Raw genomic sequence first — 14,573 nt, 5'->3', positions numbered from 1 at the left:
AAGTGAACGTCACTCCCCGTGTGTCCCTGGGTTTCTGATGAATCGGCTGACCCGGTAGATTTGGTGATGGTGCCCTGGCCCCCGAGAACAGTGCGTTTGTGGGGGGGGTTTTCTGGCCTGCTCCTCTTTGACCTCCGACCCCGCTCTCTTCCAGAGGCCGGAGTGCTTGCGGCTCTACACGCCGCCCTTCATCCTGGCGCCCGTGAAGGACAAGCAGACGGAGCTGGGCGAGACGTTCGGCGAGGCCTCGCAGAAGTACAACGTGCTGTTCGTGGGCTACTGCCTGTCGCACGACCAGCGCTGGCTGCTGGCCACCTGCACGGACCTGTACGGCGAGCTCCTGGAGACCTGCATCATCAACATCGACGTGCCCAACCGGTGAGCCCCCCGCCCCACCGCCCGCTCCTCTCCCGTCGATAAATCGACAGACTGGTGCACTTCCGCTGATTGAAACTGGCTCGCGGAGCTTTGCGTGCTGTAAATATGGATAGAAGGTGGTCAGCTTGAAGTTGGCTTCAGTGCAAAGGAATTAACCCTTTGGCCCTCGTGACATCTCCCTTAACGGATGGATGCGACACCAGCATTGTATTTGATCAGATGATAGTTTTTCAAGACGCGTGACCCATGTGCCTTAATCCATAATGGGGTTAAGGTGTAAGATCACAAACGTGATTTGAATATTCTTAACTGAGCATTTTAATGCTCATTTTAATGTAGCAATGTTTTTGAAGTAACATTACAAAAAAAAACTTTCATTCAGCGGGTTGAAGTGCTATTCAAAGCTAAGCTAAGCGTTTTATTTGCAAGCTAACGTTGGGTCTGAGTCGGTGCTCTCGAGAGCATCAAATGGGCCAAAATTGAGAACGCATCCTTGAAGGCCCAATTGCGTGAACGATCATCAGACATCTTAAGGCGATCATGTTCATTTGACGTAGAGTTTCAGTGGCGTGGCTCGTTTGTTGGCAGTTGGTTTTTGATGTACTTTTTTTGGCCAGGCCTGGCTACAGTGCAGATTTATCTTCATGCACTTGTTAATCAGCAGTCTGATTAATCAATTTACTTTTATGAAGCGCCTCTCGCGTAAATCACACACAGGAAGGGTTTATGTCTGTCCGTTATTTCTCAACGGGGAATGTGTACTGTAGGCCTCTACGTCCTGCCGTCCTGTTTCGGGTTATCTTTATCTGTGCAGTCATCCTCTTCAATGTAGTCCTAGTCTCTGTGCAGTCATCCTCTTCAATGTAGTCCTAGTCTCTGTGCAGTCATCCTCTTCAATGTAGTCCTAGTCTCTGTGCAGTCATCCTGCTGTACACGGTGTAGTCACTGTGCAGTCATCCTGCTGTACACGGTGTAGTCACTGTGCAGTCATCCTGCTGTACACGGTGTAGTCACTGTGCAGTCATCCTGCTCTACACGGTGTAGTCACTGCAGTCATCCTGCTCTACACGGTGTAGTCACTGTGCAGTCATCCTGCTCTACACGGTGTAGTCACTGCAGTCATCCTGCTCTACACGGTGTAGTCACTGCAGTCATCCTGCTGTACACGGTGCAGTCACTGTGCAGTCATCCTGCTCTACACGGTGTAGTCACTGCAGTCATCCTGCTCTACACGGTGTAGTCACTGTGCAGTCATCCTGCTCTACACGGTGTAGTCACTGTGCGGTCGGGGTGGCCCAGCCCGTCTCCCTGGTGACGATGGCGTGGTGTGCTTGCTCCCTCAGGGCCCGCAGGAAAAAGGGCTCTGCCCGGAAGATGGGCCTGCAGAAGCTGTGGGAGTGGTGTCTGGGGCTGGTGCAGATGACATCGCTGCCCTGGAGGGTGGTGATTGGCCGCCTGGGACGGATGGGCCACGGAGAGCTGAGAGGTGAGGAGCTGTGATTCGTCCTGCTGCTGTGGGTATACATCAGGGTGATGGAGAGAGGGAGAGACGACATTCTCTCTCTCTGTCCATCTCTGCCTCTGTCCCTCTGCTTTCCCTCTGCCTCTCTCCCTCTCTCTCTCTCTCTCCTCTCCCTCTTGCCCTCCCTCTCTCTCCCTTTCTGCCCCTCTTTTCCTCTCTCTATTTCTACCTCTCTCTCTGTCTATCTCTGCCTCTATCCCTCTGCTTCTCTCTCTCCCTCTCTTCTTATTCTCCCTCTGTCTCCTCTCCCTCTTGCCCTACCTCTTTCTCCGTTTCTAACCCTCCCTCTCTCACTCTTTCCTGTTTCTCTCTCTGGCTGCATGCACGAAGGTTCATCATGCATATTACTAATGGCTTTATAAGGTGGGTGACGGAGGGCAGGTTATTTTGACATTAGAAATGTTTACCTGACCGTGCGAACAGTTGCTGCGATACGTTTTCTGTTCTAATCTCGGTGTAATGAGCAGGATTATGTGTAAACGATGCAGATTTAAAGTCTCTCCCTCTCTCTCTCTCTCTCTATCTCTCTCTCTCCCTCTCTCTCTCTCCCTCCCTCTCTCCCTCTCTCCCTCCCTCCAGACTGGAGTGTCCTGTTGAGCCGGCGGAGCCTGCAGTCCCTCAGCAGGCGTCTGAAGGAGATGTGCAGGATGTGCAGCATCTCGGCCGCCGACACTCCCAGCATCCTCAGCACCTGCCTGGTCGCCATGGAGCCGCAGGGCTCCTTCGTCATCATGCCAGGTAGCGCCCCTCACCGCCGCGTCCAGCGAGCCGCACTCGCCAGCCGCTTACATCACTTCCTGCCCCTGCGATCGGGCCCCCGCTCGCCCTGCGCTTCAGACACGGCGACTCGGAGACTTTCAAGTGCCGCTCGTTTGCGTGGACGGTCCCGATGCCGTCTTATAAGACCCTCTTTTCACCGTCTCTCTCCGTCTCCCGCCTCCAGGAGTGGCGTCCCCGCTGCCTGGAGGTGGACGTTATTTCATTCTGTGTGAGCGGCGGAGGCGTTCAGCAGCCTTGTGAGGGCTTCATTAGCGGAAGGGGAAATGGCTGGTGGAGTCGGATCGGATCAGCGGTGCCATTATCCGCGCTGTCCGCCGTCTGCTGGCAGTGCCGCCGCTATTCAATCCCAATCAATTTCTGCTTTTAAACCGCCGAGTGCTGCCAGCAAAGGAATCCCGTATACCAGTCACTGGTAATTGTGTGGAGTTGCACATATTATTAGTGTCGCACTACTTGTGCGAAAACCAATTTGGTGAAGTGTTTACAGCGTTTGTAGACCGCTGTGAACATGAGCAGACGCTGACTGTCCTGTTTTGACTGTCGGGGGTTCTGCTGGTGAGGAGCTTTTCGATTGGGCAGACGGCGGGTGACCTGAAGATGGAGGTTTCTGATTGGTGTTCTGATTGCTGGTGTTTTCGCCGCGGCACGTCCTGCAGTCGCCAGACTCATTTGGCGAGGCCGTGTTCTCCGGAGAGACGGTGTTTTATTCTGGAAACGGAGGAGCGGCCGACCCTGTGAGTGTCAGGTGGAGCAGTGGCTCCTGGGAGGGGGGACGGAGAGCTTTAATCCGGGCGCCGCTGGGAGGGGGCGGGCGGGCGGGACACCTCGGTGAGCGGTGCGGAGGCGGTGATGCGGAGCGCTGTTTCTCCGGTCTCCCTGTCCCTCTGGGTCTCTACGAGGAGAACCCTCTGCATTCCGAGAGCGTCCGACAGACCGCTGAGGGGGTCGGACTGCGCCCCGCCCGTCCAGCCGTCCGTCAGCTCACCCGGGTGTGTGCCCGGTCAGGGTCGCGGGGCCTGCTGCAGCCTGTCCCAGCATGCTTTGGGATGCGGCCTTGAGCCGTCGTAGTGAACGGCTCTTTTCTTCAAAGCATGGGCGCGTACTCGTACTCCATTTCACTGCTTTAGTGTCCTTCCCCTGGGCACTTGTAAGTACTTGCTTGTAACCGTGTGTTAGAGTTTGTAGTCCTAAAACCCTGTGGTGGGAGCCTTTTTGAGGCAGGAGTTCCCTCGGCAGATTTCCAAGGCTTTTTTCCCCCCATATGGGTTTCCATTTGTGAAGAAAATAAGGCCTGCGTCCGACAGGCTTTGTAGTTTCAATATAGCTACTTGGTAGCAACATGTTGGCTTCGAAATTCACAGTTGAGACATTAAAGGGTGTAATTTTCTGGCTAAGAAAATGTGAAACACTAACACCCTGACCAACCAACTGAGGAAGGGCTACGAGTGCCACCAGCAGTTTACTTTAAACTCTTCAGCTTATGTTCACCACAACATCCCATGGACGAAGAACCTTCCGGGTTGGCCTTCAAAAAGACGTCCCTAACTCTGACAGATAGTTGGCTGACTTCTTCTCTCCCCCGCTGCTGCAGACTCTGTGTCTGATATCTCCCTCTCGGTGTCTGATATCTCCCTCTCTCCCCCGCTGCCGCAGACTGTGTCTGATATCTCCCTCTCGGTGTCTGATATCTCCCTCTCGGTGTCTGATATCTCCCTCTCGGTGTCTGATATCTCCCTCTCTCCCCCGCTGCCGCAGACTGTGTCTGATATCTCCCTCTCGGTGTCTGATATCTCCCTCTCGGTGTCTGATATCTCCCTCTCGGTGTCTGATCTCCCTCTCGGTGTCTGATCTCCCTCTCGGTGTCTGATCTCCCTCTCGGTGTCTGATCTCCCTCTCGGTGTCTGATCTCCCTCTCGGTGTCTGATATCACCCTCTCGGTGTCTGATATCACCCTCTCGGTGTCTGATATCACCCTCTCGGTGTCTGATATCACCCTCTCGGTGTCTGATATCACCCTCTCGGTGTCTGATATCACCCTCTCGGTGTCTGATATCACCCTCTCGGTGTCTGATCTCCCTCCCTCGGTGTCTGATCTCCCTCCCTCGGTGTCTGATCTCCCTCCCTCGGTGTCTGATCTCTCTCCCTCGGTGTCTGATCTCTCCCTCGGTGTCTGATCTCTCTCTCTCGGTGTCTGATCTCTCCCGTGCTCAGACTCGGTGTCGACGGGCTCGGTGTTCGGCCGCAGCACCACGCTCAACATGCAGACGTCGCAGCTCAACACGCCGCAGGACACGTCCTGCACGCACATCCTGGTGTTCCCCACCTCCGCCGCCGTCCAGGTCAACAGCTCCAACTACACCACGGAGAACATCGACATCAACTTCAACCCCATCAACGGTAACGCGCCCTCACGGCCCTCAGAGCACCCACAACCCGCAGCGCCTCCCCGGGCGTTGTGGGACAGTCTTGTGCAGCGCCTCCCCGGCGTTGTGGGACAGTCTTGTGCAGCGCCTCCCCGGCGTTGTGCGACAGTCTTGTGCAGCCCCTCCCCGGCGTTGTGCGACAGTCTTGTGCAGCCCCTCCCCGGGCGTTGTGGGACAGGCTTGTGCAGCCCCTCCCCGGGCCTTGTGGGACAGGCTTGCCCCAGAGCGCTCACTGCAGGTCGGCTCAGCTGGTGGTGGTGACCCTGTAGCACAGGGGCCCCATTGTACCACTGGGCCCACTTCCATGTTTACACCATGTTGCCATGAACCTGATGGTCAATTACTCATACTATATTATTGTCAGCTGCTGTCTTGTCTTGCTGTGCTATGAATAAACCTATATCTTTGCGTGGGACATCTTGATGCAACTATTTACACTAGTTTGTTAGGTGTTGTCCCCAAGAAATTCGTCTGAGAAACCTTGCAACTTGATAACCACAGTTGCCATTTTACACCTTCAAAGGTTATTCTCACTTCCTGCTTACTGTGGGTTGGGTGTACCACACGGTTGGACCTTTACTTTTCACTTTATATTTGAATAATATTGGCTCCCGAATACAAAATTACAAGCATTTATTATTAAGCAGATGACACAGTTTGCTGTGCTACCCTGTATGTTGAGGAGGCAACACAAAATCATCAAGTGCCGTTGTCCAAATTGAGAGAGTAAATTCCTCCAAGTAATTGGGCGTCTGGATGGATACAAACTATCTTTTAATATATATAGACAAATTAACCAAAAAGTTGAACACTTTTCAACTTGGATTTTTAAATTGAAATAATGCCTTTTTTATAATGGATGACAAAAAGAGAACAGCTGAATTGTTGTTTTTCCCTGTGTTGGACTGTGGAGATAATGCACACCTGCATGCTGCGTCTTCCGCACTAAAAGGATTTGATGCTGTGTATCGCGTGGCCTTGCGTTACGGGGCTGGATATCACTCTCATCACTGCCCTCTATCAGACCGTTAAACGCCCTCCCCCCCTGGAAATTAGGAGGAAGTAGCATTGGCTCATGTTCCTGTGTAAAGCAATAATTGGTCAGTGGCCAAGTGATCTTTCAGTCCTGTTGAAGTGGAAACGTGGCGTGTGCGATGCCAAATCCCAAAGTCTGGTGTTGTTTCTCTGCAGCACATGCATGGAGTGAGCTCCAAATAAAGTGCACCTCTCCACTCTGGGGAAATGTAGAGCCCTTATCGAAGGCCTTTTATCCTCCTCTTAATTGAATAACTCGGGTTCTGTTAAATGTTTTCATTGTCTGCTTAATCCTGCGATCGGGGATCTCTCAGGATTTCCCTGTATAAATAAAGGTTATCTGTGTGATAAGAACATTCGTAACTGAACATTTTAATGCTCACTACTGGGACTTGAAACAGTGGAGTTGTAGAATACGGACGAACAGTTTTGAGAACATTCCAGAAAACAGACCTACTCTTCAGAGGGTTAATCGTCTTTCCGCCCCGCCTCCAGACGGCTCGGACGGGATGGGAATCTTCGACCTGCTGGAGGAGTCGGAGAACGACCTGGACCCCGACATCATCAACATCCTGCCCAACTCGCCCAACACGTCCCCCGTGCACTCGCCTGGGTCACACTACCACCACGGCGGCGACGGCAGCAAGGTGAGCCCCGCCCTGACCCTGCCCCCGCCCTGACCCCGCCCCTGCCCTGACTCTGCCCCCGCTGCTCCCCATGCCCCGCCCTGACTCTGCCCCCCATGCCCCGCCCTGACTCCGCCCCTGCCATGACTCCGCCCCTGCTGCTCCCCATGCCCCTCCCCCTCACCGTGGCCCCTCCCCCTGTTTCTCCTGCAGTCTTGGGCTTCTTATTTTATCATATCAGCATGGAACTCTCAAAAATAGATATTCAATGTTTTCCTTTTATTTTTTGCTTCATTGCTTGCTTTTGGTGGATCAGGCCTGGTTTTGGCCAGTTTGAACTCTGGGACAGTTTTTTGTATAAAGTGCCATACAAATATGAGATTTCATTTGAGCAGAGAAAATATCCAAACCTAGCAGATGGCTCATGCTAAGCTAATTGCTGAACCCATTTTTCAGCCCAGCTTATGTTTGACTTTGTTTATTATTTATTTGCCAGGGACTGTGCACATTAATCAACATTTTAAGTTTCCGCATCGATGTCAATGTGCCAGAGATTTTATCGTAGCTTCAACTTAACTTGTGGTGTTCAACTCCAGCAAAACTCTGACGGACTGGTCTTCATCTAGCTTTTGGTGAAAGTTAGCGGTGAAGCCCCCGAAGGTCTCATTCTCATGGTGTTTCTGCCCCCCCCTGCTCCAGGGCCAGAGCACGGATCGGATGGAGTCTCACGAGGAGGCGCCCAACCTGCTCCAGCAGCCCATGGCGCTGGGCTACTTCATCTCCACGGCCAAAGCCGGCCCGCTGCCCGACTGGTTCTGGTCGTCCTGCCCGCAGGCCAAGAACCAGTGCCCCCTCTTCCTGAAGGTGAGTCCTCTCTCCCGGACCCCACACGCTGCGTCCTCTTCTCCACACACACACACCCTCACACGCTCTCATTCCCATACCCTCACACGCTCTCATTCCCATACCCTCACACTCTCATTCCCACCCTCACACTCTCATTCCCACCCTCACACTCTCATTCCCACCCTCACACTCTCATTCCCACACCCTCACACTCTCATTCCCACACCCTCACACTCTCATTCCCACACCCTCACACTCTCATTCCCACACCCTCACACTCTCATTCCCACCCTCACACCTGCATGAAGATATGGCCGATGAGTGTAAATATGAATGTGTAATTGAGAATGGTGCTGTTACCTACCTTGGATGAACACGCAGTCATGACCACTTGTTACCAATTTGGTTTTAATTTAACTACCCAGCTATAGCTGCAACTTTACACACCTGCTGGTCGAACCTTTATTTCTTTATTTTTTTGTTTAACTTTTAAGTCATCCCTTCTTTTGCCAGAAATGTAGGTCTGAAAAGTTTACTGTTCTGCGCACTGAGCACTCTGTCTTCTGGGCTGTTTTATGTGGGGAGACCTGACTCAGTGCAGGAAAGAGAGAAGCAGGAGATGATGTTTCCTGCAGTGTGAACTGATGTCTATCTCACACTCTCTGTTTCTCCAATACAAGAAAACATTCTCCTGTTTGTTTTTTTTATTGGGTTCTAAAATAGGAATTTTGTGTGGAAATGATGAATAAAATTGTGTTTTAAAAGTCTCTCTCTCTCTCCCCCTCCCTCCCTCTCTCTCTCTCCCCCCCTCCCTCTCTCTCTCTCTCTCTCTCTCTCTCCCCCTCCTTCCCTCTCTCTCTCTCTCCCCCTCCCCCTCCCTCCCTCTCTCTCTCTCTGCCCCTCTCCAGGCCTCTCTCCACCTGCACGTGTCGTCGGTGCAGTCGGACGAGCTGCTGCACAGCATACACTCCCACCCTCTGGACTCCAACCACACCTCCGACGTGCTCAGGTACCCTGTCCAATGCATTTCACCGTTTTTTCCTTCCCACCCCTTTACGGCTTGAGGTCACAAATATGTGATCGGAATGTTCTTAACTGAACATTCTAATGCTGATGTCACAAATATGTGATCGGAATGTTCTTAACTGAACATTCTAATGCTGATGTCACAAATATGTGATCGGAATGTTCTTAACTGAACATTCTAATTCTGATGTCACAAATATGTGATCGGAATTTGAATGCGAAGGAGTTCTGGAATACTCACTTCAGCATACCAAAAGAACATACTCTCAAAAGGTTAAGTGGCATTTTCAGAAAGTGAAGTGTTTATTTTTGCCAATGCGTAGTTTTCGGAGTTGTTCATTGTTGAATAAACATGTTAGTTAACCCAAAGCAGTGCCTCTTAAGGAGGAAGTTGGGGTTAGAGCAGCTTCCCCGAGGCACGCTCTCAGCGGACAGTGTGCAATTGAGCCAGCCTGCGGTAACCCGCGGTAACCTCTCCCCCTGTGCAGATTTGTGCTGGAGCAGTACAACGCCCTCTCCTGGCTGACCTGCGACCCCGCCACGCAAGACCGCCGCTCCTGCCTGCCCGTGCACTTTGTGGTGCTGACTCAGATGTACAACTTTATCATGAACATGCTGTAACGGACAGAGGAAGAGGAGGAGGAGGAAGAGGGGGAGCGTATATCCACACCGCCGAATTTCAAGGCTCTCTCCAAAGCCTGCGGATAATGAGGCCCGTGAGCCAGCATCACATGCTCAACACTGCCCCCTACTGTTCCGGATGTACCGGAGGTTTCTAGAAAGGGCCGGAATGTTCTGGAAGGTCGTGTGGCGGAATGGAGGAATAAAGCCAGTCACAGGCGACGCCAGAGGCTGGGGGAATCGCTGGGGGAACGGCGAAGGCCTTGAGTCCAGGTCAGCCATCTTTACCAGGTCCTGGAAGAGAAGGAACACTCGGAAATCCAACCTGACTTTGTTCATAAGGACGAAACAATTGCTGATTTCTTCCGGTATGAAATTGTCCAAAAACGAAATGCCTGCATCTTATTTATTGTAAGTTTTTAAATGTATAATTTGTCTCATTTCTTAATACGTAAATACATAAATATATAAATGCGTTCTGGGAGGTTTGTATCGCCTTCCCGCTTCGAAGAAGATGGTTTTAAAAAGTATAAATATATAAATATATATAATCGTCTTTAAACAAAAAATCGGAAAACAAACACAAAAAGTTAATATGAATTTGCAGTAGGTTGCTTTTAGAGCGTTATTTTTTGTAAGGGGGGTGGGACAGGAATTTGTATGGTGACGATGTACAGACGAAGTAGGATTTGGGTTAATGGCCTTGCCGTGCGTGGGGCGGGGGGGGGGGGGGGGGGGGGGGGGGCGGCTCAGCTCTCTCTGCTGAGTACGTGTACAGCAATGAATATCACTGTGTTTAATAAGAGGTACAGTGTCATATAGTATTTTATACCACTCATTTAGACACAAAACAAAGTGTAAATGTGTATATATTTATAATAAACACACACACACAGACAAACACATGCACACACACACAGAGGGATTTTCAACCCTAGTCCCGAAGAGTCATGGGAACTGTAGTTCTTTTTACGAACCCCTGAAATCGACTATTTAAGACCCAGGAAACCAGGTAAGTTGAGGTTACTGTGTAATCGGCTGTTTTTAAATCTATAAATTATGAGCTTATTAAAAAGGAAAACCGGCAGACATCGTGACTCTCCAGGACCAGGGCTGGAAACCGCTTGATACAGGCTTGGATTTTGGCAGTTTTTGAAAACCATCAGTGGCACTGATCCATTCATTAATTTATTATTCCAATTCATATATTTTTTTTGTCTAAAAATAAAAAATAGATATATTTTTTGTTTGTGTTCATATTCCCGCAGTAAGTAAATATCGGCCTTCCCCTGTTTCAAAGAGCAAGGCCCTGCGGGTTCAATGGCGATTGGCCGTTTCATTTGAGTGACGCTCCTCTGTCCTATCCGGTTGACGTGTGGCGAGCGGTCCCGCCCACAGCGGCCTCAGAGAAGCTTCTGTACGATTCCGGCAGACATTTCAGACTTCCTGGTGAGGGAGGCGGCTGGGCCGTTAGAGTGCAGTGCTCCTAAAGGTGCGGATGGGTCGTTTTGCACAGAACTGTCGTCTTACCGAGCACTGATTCCGGGCCCGCTTAATAATCAGTGTTCCTGCGGTATGGGTGGCCACTGATGGTTTTTAAAATCGGGTGCATACTTGCATTTGTCCCGACCATGTCTCACATATGTATATGTATAAAATGTGTGTGTGTTCACACATTGCGCATATATGTATAAATTATAATATATGAAATATGTGCGCTGTGCCGCTAGGGGTGGTGCAGCTACAGTTTTAGGAATAAAGTGTGTCAACTCAAGTTTGTTTGTGTTCATTTTTGGGGGTAGGCAGTATGTGACTTAGACATCTCCGTGAGAATTGGTCAAATGGTGTTCATGTTCTCATGCACAAAAAATGAGACAACCTCTTTCCCCAAACAGAGAGTTTCAAATATCAGTTGATTGAGAGGGGAAGAAAAAAAGAATATGTAGATGTATATTAAAATGCCCTTTATTGATATCTGACAATGTGCACTTCAACCACGTGATTTATTTTATCTCTAAATCTCAAATTGTGGAGTACAGAGGCGAATAAATAAATGATGGGTCTTTGTCCCAAACATGGAGTGGAGGGCACTGTATGTTTATTTTTTTATTTCATTTTATTTTTTTTACAATCAAACAAAAGCATAGAATTTGGAGAAAGCGGTTGGGAATTATCTTGCTGTAAGAAGATATGATTTTAACATTTTCCCTGAGAATTCCCATAATTTAAAACCTTCCTAGTGCTCAGTCCAGGAATTTCTGTTTTGGGAGTGAGAATTGAGGTGTGTGTTGCAAGCGAAGCTGAATTGGATCTTTGGAAAGATCGAAGCCGCACCAATTTCAAGGACCCACCGAGATGCAAATGTAGTCAACTGTGAAGGAGTAACAAATTTGCCCATGAAACGGTAGTCTCTGCACACTGGTGTGCTGTTGAATGTGCAGACGCGGTCACAGGCTGTTAGCAGGTGGGCTCCGGTGTTCTGGGGAAACAGAATACCGCCTCCTTTACTGGGTTGGTCAGCAACGTCAACATGACCTTTGGCCCCGAGTGAGCTCGGTCACAGACCTGGGTCAAACGTGTTTGTTTTGGATTCAAATACTTGTCTGTGCTCTATTGGTTTTGTCTGCTGTAATTGAGCCTGCCCAGACTAGAAGGGAGGGGTTTGCACTATTTCATTGGTATTGTTGGACTAAAACTTTAGTGTGAGTTTTCCTTCTGCATTTCATAGCTTTCAATACACCTGACACGATCAGTAAAGTGCAGAAAAGTATTTGAATCCAAAACAAATATGTATTTTACCCAGGGCTGCGCAGTATCCTTGGTCATACTGGGCCAGAGTCCCAACTGCTTTTATTATCTGCAGGGCCCAGCGGTCAATGTGTCATACGACCTTTAACCCTTTCAGGTTAAAATAACCCTTTCAGGTTAAAATAACCCTTTCAGGTGAAAATAACTGAACATTCTAATGCTGATCTAACATCACTACTGATAGCTGTAAACATTGCAGTTCTAGAAGACTGACTTTGAATTCTGGGGAAAATAAAAATAAATCCAAATAACCTGCTATTAAAAGGGTTTAAGCACCTTGTATTGGCCACATGTATGTGCAGTTACTGGTGCTGTGTTTTTATGGACCTCTCAGAGCTGTTGCTTATGCTGACGTCACTCATTTTATCACCATGTAGCGGCTGCCTCATACCCCTCTGTGCAGTGCAACATTTATCATTTTCATAACGCCACTCCCTCAGAAAGCGTTTCACCTGAACAACTAACTGATTGTCAAAGAACCCCTACTGGTACAACCGATCAAGCAGGCGGTGTTATAGTAGGATTTATGCCAGAACAATTAATATGGAGACAGGTGCGTTGCGGTAGGCCTTTCCAGTCGGCGCGCGCCAGGCACCAGTGACGTGTTCTGTCTGGTGGCGTTTAGCATGCCTCGCATTCCAATACGCTGAACAACGAGGTGATCTCGATCGGGCAACCCGGCAAGGACGGAGCTGAAATTTCAATGCCTTCTAATGACAGCGCCTTTATCTTCCGTCCGGATTCTCCTTACCCTTCGCGCACCGGCAGCATCAATCTTTCACACGCGTGTGAAAATGCAGTTTTAGCTGGGGGGAAGTCAATCCGCTGTCATTGGAGACCGCAGCGGTCGGTGTGTGTGGGGAGGGGCGTGCGCAGGCATAATCAGTTTATTGAAGCGTGTAGTCTCCTCTGCGGATGTGCTATCGGCAGTATGCAAATCCCCCCCCCCCCCCCAACCCCCCAACCCTCTTGCAGTCTCGGTGCCGCCGGGCTGTCCGCTTCCTTTGGCGCAATGCTATTAATGGTCGCCGCGCGTTTCCATGACAACGAGGTCAGCACCATCATCGACTCGGTGTCCTCCGCGCGCTCGGCATGAAGGTAAAACTAGGATCGATATGCTGCCGTGAGAACTGCTCTCTCTCTCATCCATCGACGGTGTTCTTGCAGTCCTACAAACTGCAAATCCTGCCCTGTCGTCCGAAGAAACGGACGAGGCCAGGTTTGTGTACCTGCTGGGTCCTCCTTTGTCCTGTTCTCCAAATACTGTTGAAATAAGTCATTTTAATACAATAATAAATTAAGAAATACATTTAAGTTACTCCTTGTCTCACTAATGTGCTTGTATTGTGTCATTAATTGCCCTGTGGAATTCCCCGGCATACAGTAGGAGGGCTGCCTCCCTGTTTTCAGAATTTTTATAAACCATATTCTCTTGGCAGAGAGTTTAACCTTTACAATCGATGTATGTGTAATGCTACACTAATCAGCTGTGGAGAAGCTATATCGTGGCGCTAAAGGCGCCAGTCCGTTATCTGGATAAACTGCTATTGCAAGAGCAGTCACAACGGCTGTTTTTATTTACAGGCCGATAGAGACGTGTGGGTTTCACTCCAATCAGTAACTGTGCAAGGCTCGTGTTCATCCTTGATTTGTAATTTATCACGTGCCTGGTGACAAGTCGGCTATGTAGGATCTCTCTGTTAGGAAACTACACACCCAAAAACCTTAATAGTTTGAGAACTCATCATCTGGAATTGCCGGCTGGGGAACTGTTGGTCTTTGAACAAGGTGTTTTTTTTTTTTGTAATAGATGCTGATATAGGGAGTTACTTTTTATTGGTCTTTTGATTGACAATCAGATCAGTTGTCCCTAGGTACACACAAGGAAACCAGATGTTAAGAGCATTTGGCTGGTCTTTGATGCAGTGCAGTGAATTTATATTTAGTCGTGTTTTGAATGGAATTTTTTTGCAGTCTTTCATGTCATTATTTTGCATTTGGTATCCTTGAATACCGTTCCTCCTACACTGCCTGTTTGACCATCGAGAGAATGATGAAAAAGAGAGAGAAGCCTCTTCTTTCCACTCCCTCATGTGAAAACGAAAATCATCACCCTCTGATAAGAAAGACCAGCCGTGTCTCCGTCATTTTAACTGACGAGCCTAGAATATCTCGGTAGCTATGCATCTCGTGCACACAGTTCAGCTCAGGTCCTCCTATCTGTCTGGCACTTCTGGCTGCTAATCGCTCGCCTCTCTCCCGGACTCGCTCCCTGCATTTTATGGTAACGCTGCCACCTAGTGGCTAGTTTGTATTAGCACAGTCTAATGCATTCAACGTGTGATTGTTTCTAATACGTGTGGCACAGAAACCGAAACTGGCTAAAACGTTGAAATATTGATTGTGGGTTTTCCAGCTATGGCGTTTTGTTGTTCGTTGCGTTCCGTTTTATTTGTGGCGTTTTATTGCGTTTAGTGTTTTACTCTGTTCCGTTACATTAATTTAGCA

General features: G+C 49.4%; 1 protein-coding gene across 2 annotated transcripts in view; it reads left to right on the top strand.

The window, feature by feature from the left end:
* LOC133107944 (mediator of RNA polymerase II transcription subunit 13-like) overlaps positions 1-9,389 on the top strand; it is a 69,899-nt gene extending 60,510 nt beyond the window's left edge. For both annotated transcript variants that reach the window (XM_061217280.1, XM_061217278.1), the window contains exons 23-30: positions 155-378; positions 1,722-1,864; positions 2,480-2,638; positions 4,892-5,077; positions 6,634-6,785; positions 7,464-7,628; positions 8,519-8,619; positions 9,125-9,389. In XM_061217280.1, coding sequence (XP_061073264.1) covers positions 155-378; positions 1,722-1,864; positions 2,480-2,638; positions 4,892-5,077; positions 6,634-6,785; positions 7,464-7,628; positions 8,519-8,619; positions 9,125-9,257 — 1,263 coding nt within the window. In that variant the 3' untranslated portion in view covers positions 9,258-9,389. The remainder of the gene's footprint in view (positions 1-154; positions 379-1,721; positions 1,865-2,479; positions 2,639-4,891; positions 5,078-6,633; positions 6,786-7,463; positions 7,629-8,518; positions 8,620-9,124) is intronic.
* Positions 9,390-14,573: the final 5,184 nt, after the last annotated feature.

Source organism: Conger conger, chromosome 13 (genome assembly GCF_963514075.1).
Source record: "Conger conger chromosome 13, fConCon1.1, whole genome shotgun sequence".
Classification (NCBI taxonomy): domain Eukaryota; kingdom Metazoa; phylum Chordata; class Actinopteri; order Anguilliformes; family Congridae; genus Conger; species Conger conger.
The sequence above is the reverse complement of the archived record's forward strand: the minus strand, read 5'-3'. Positions and strand labels throughout refer to the sequence as shown.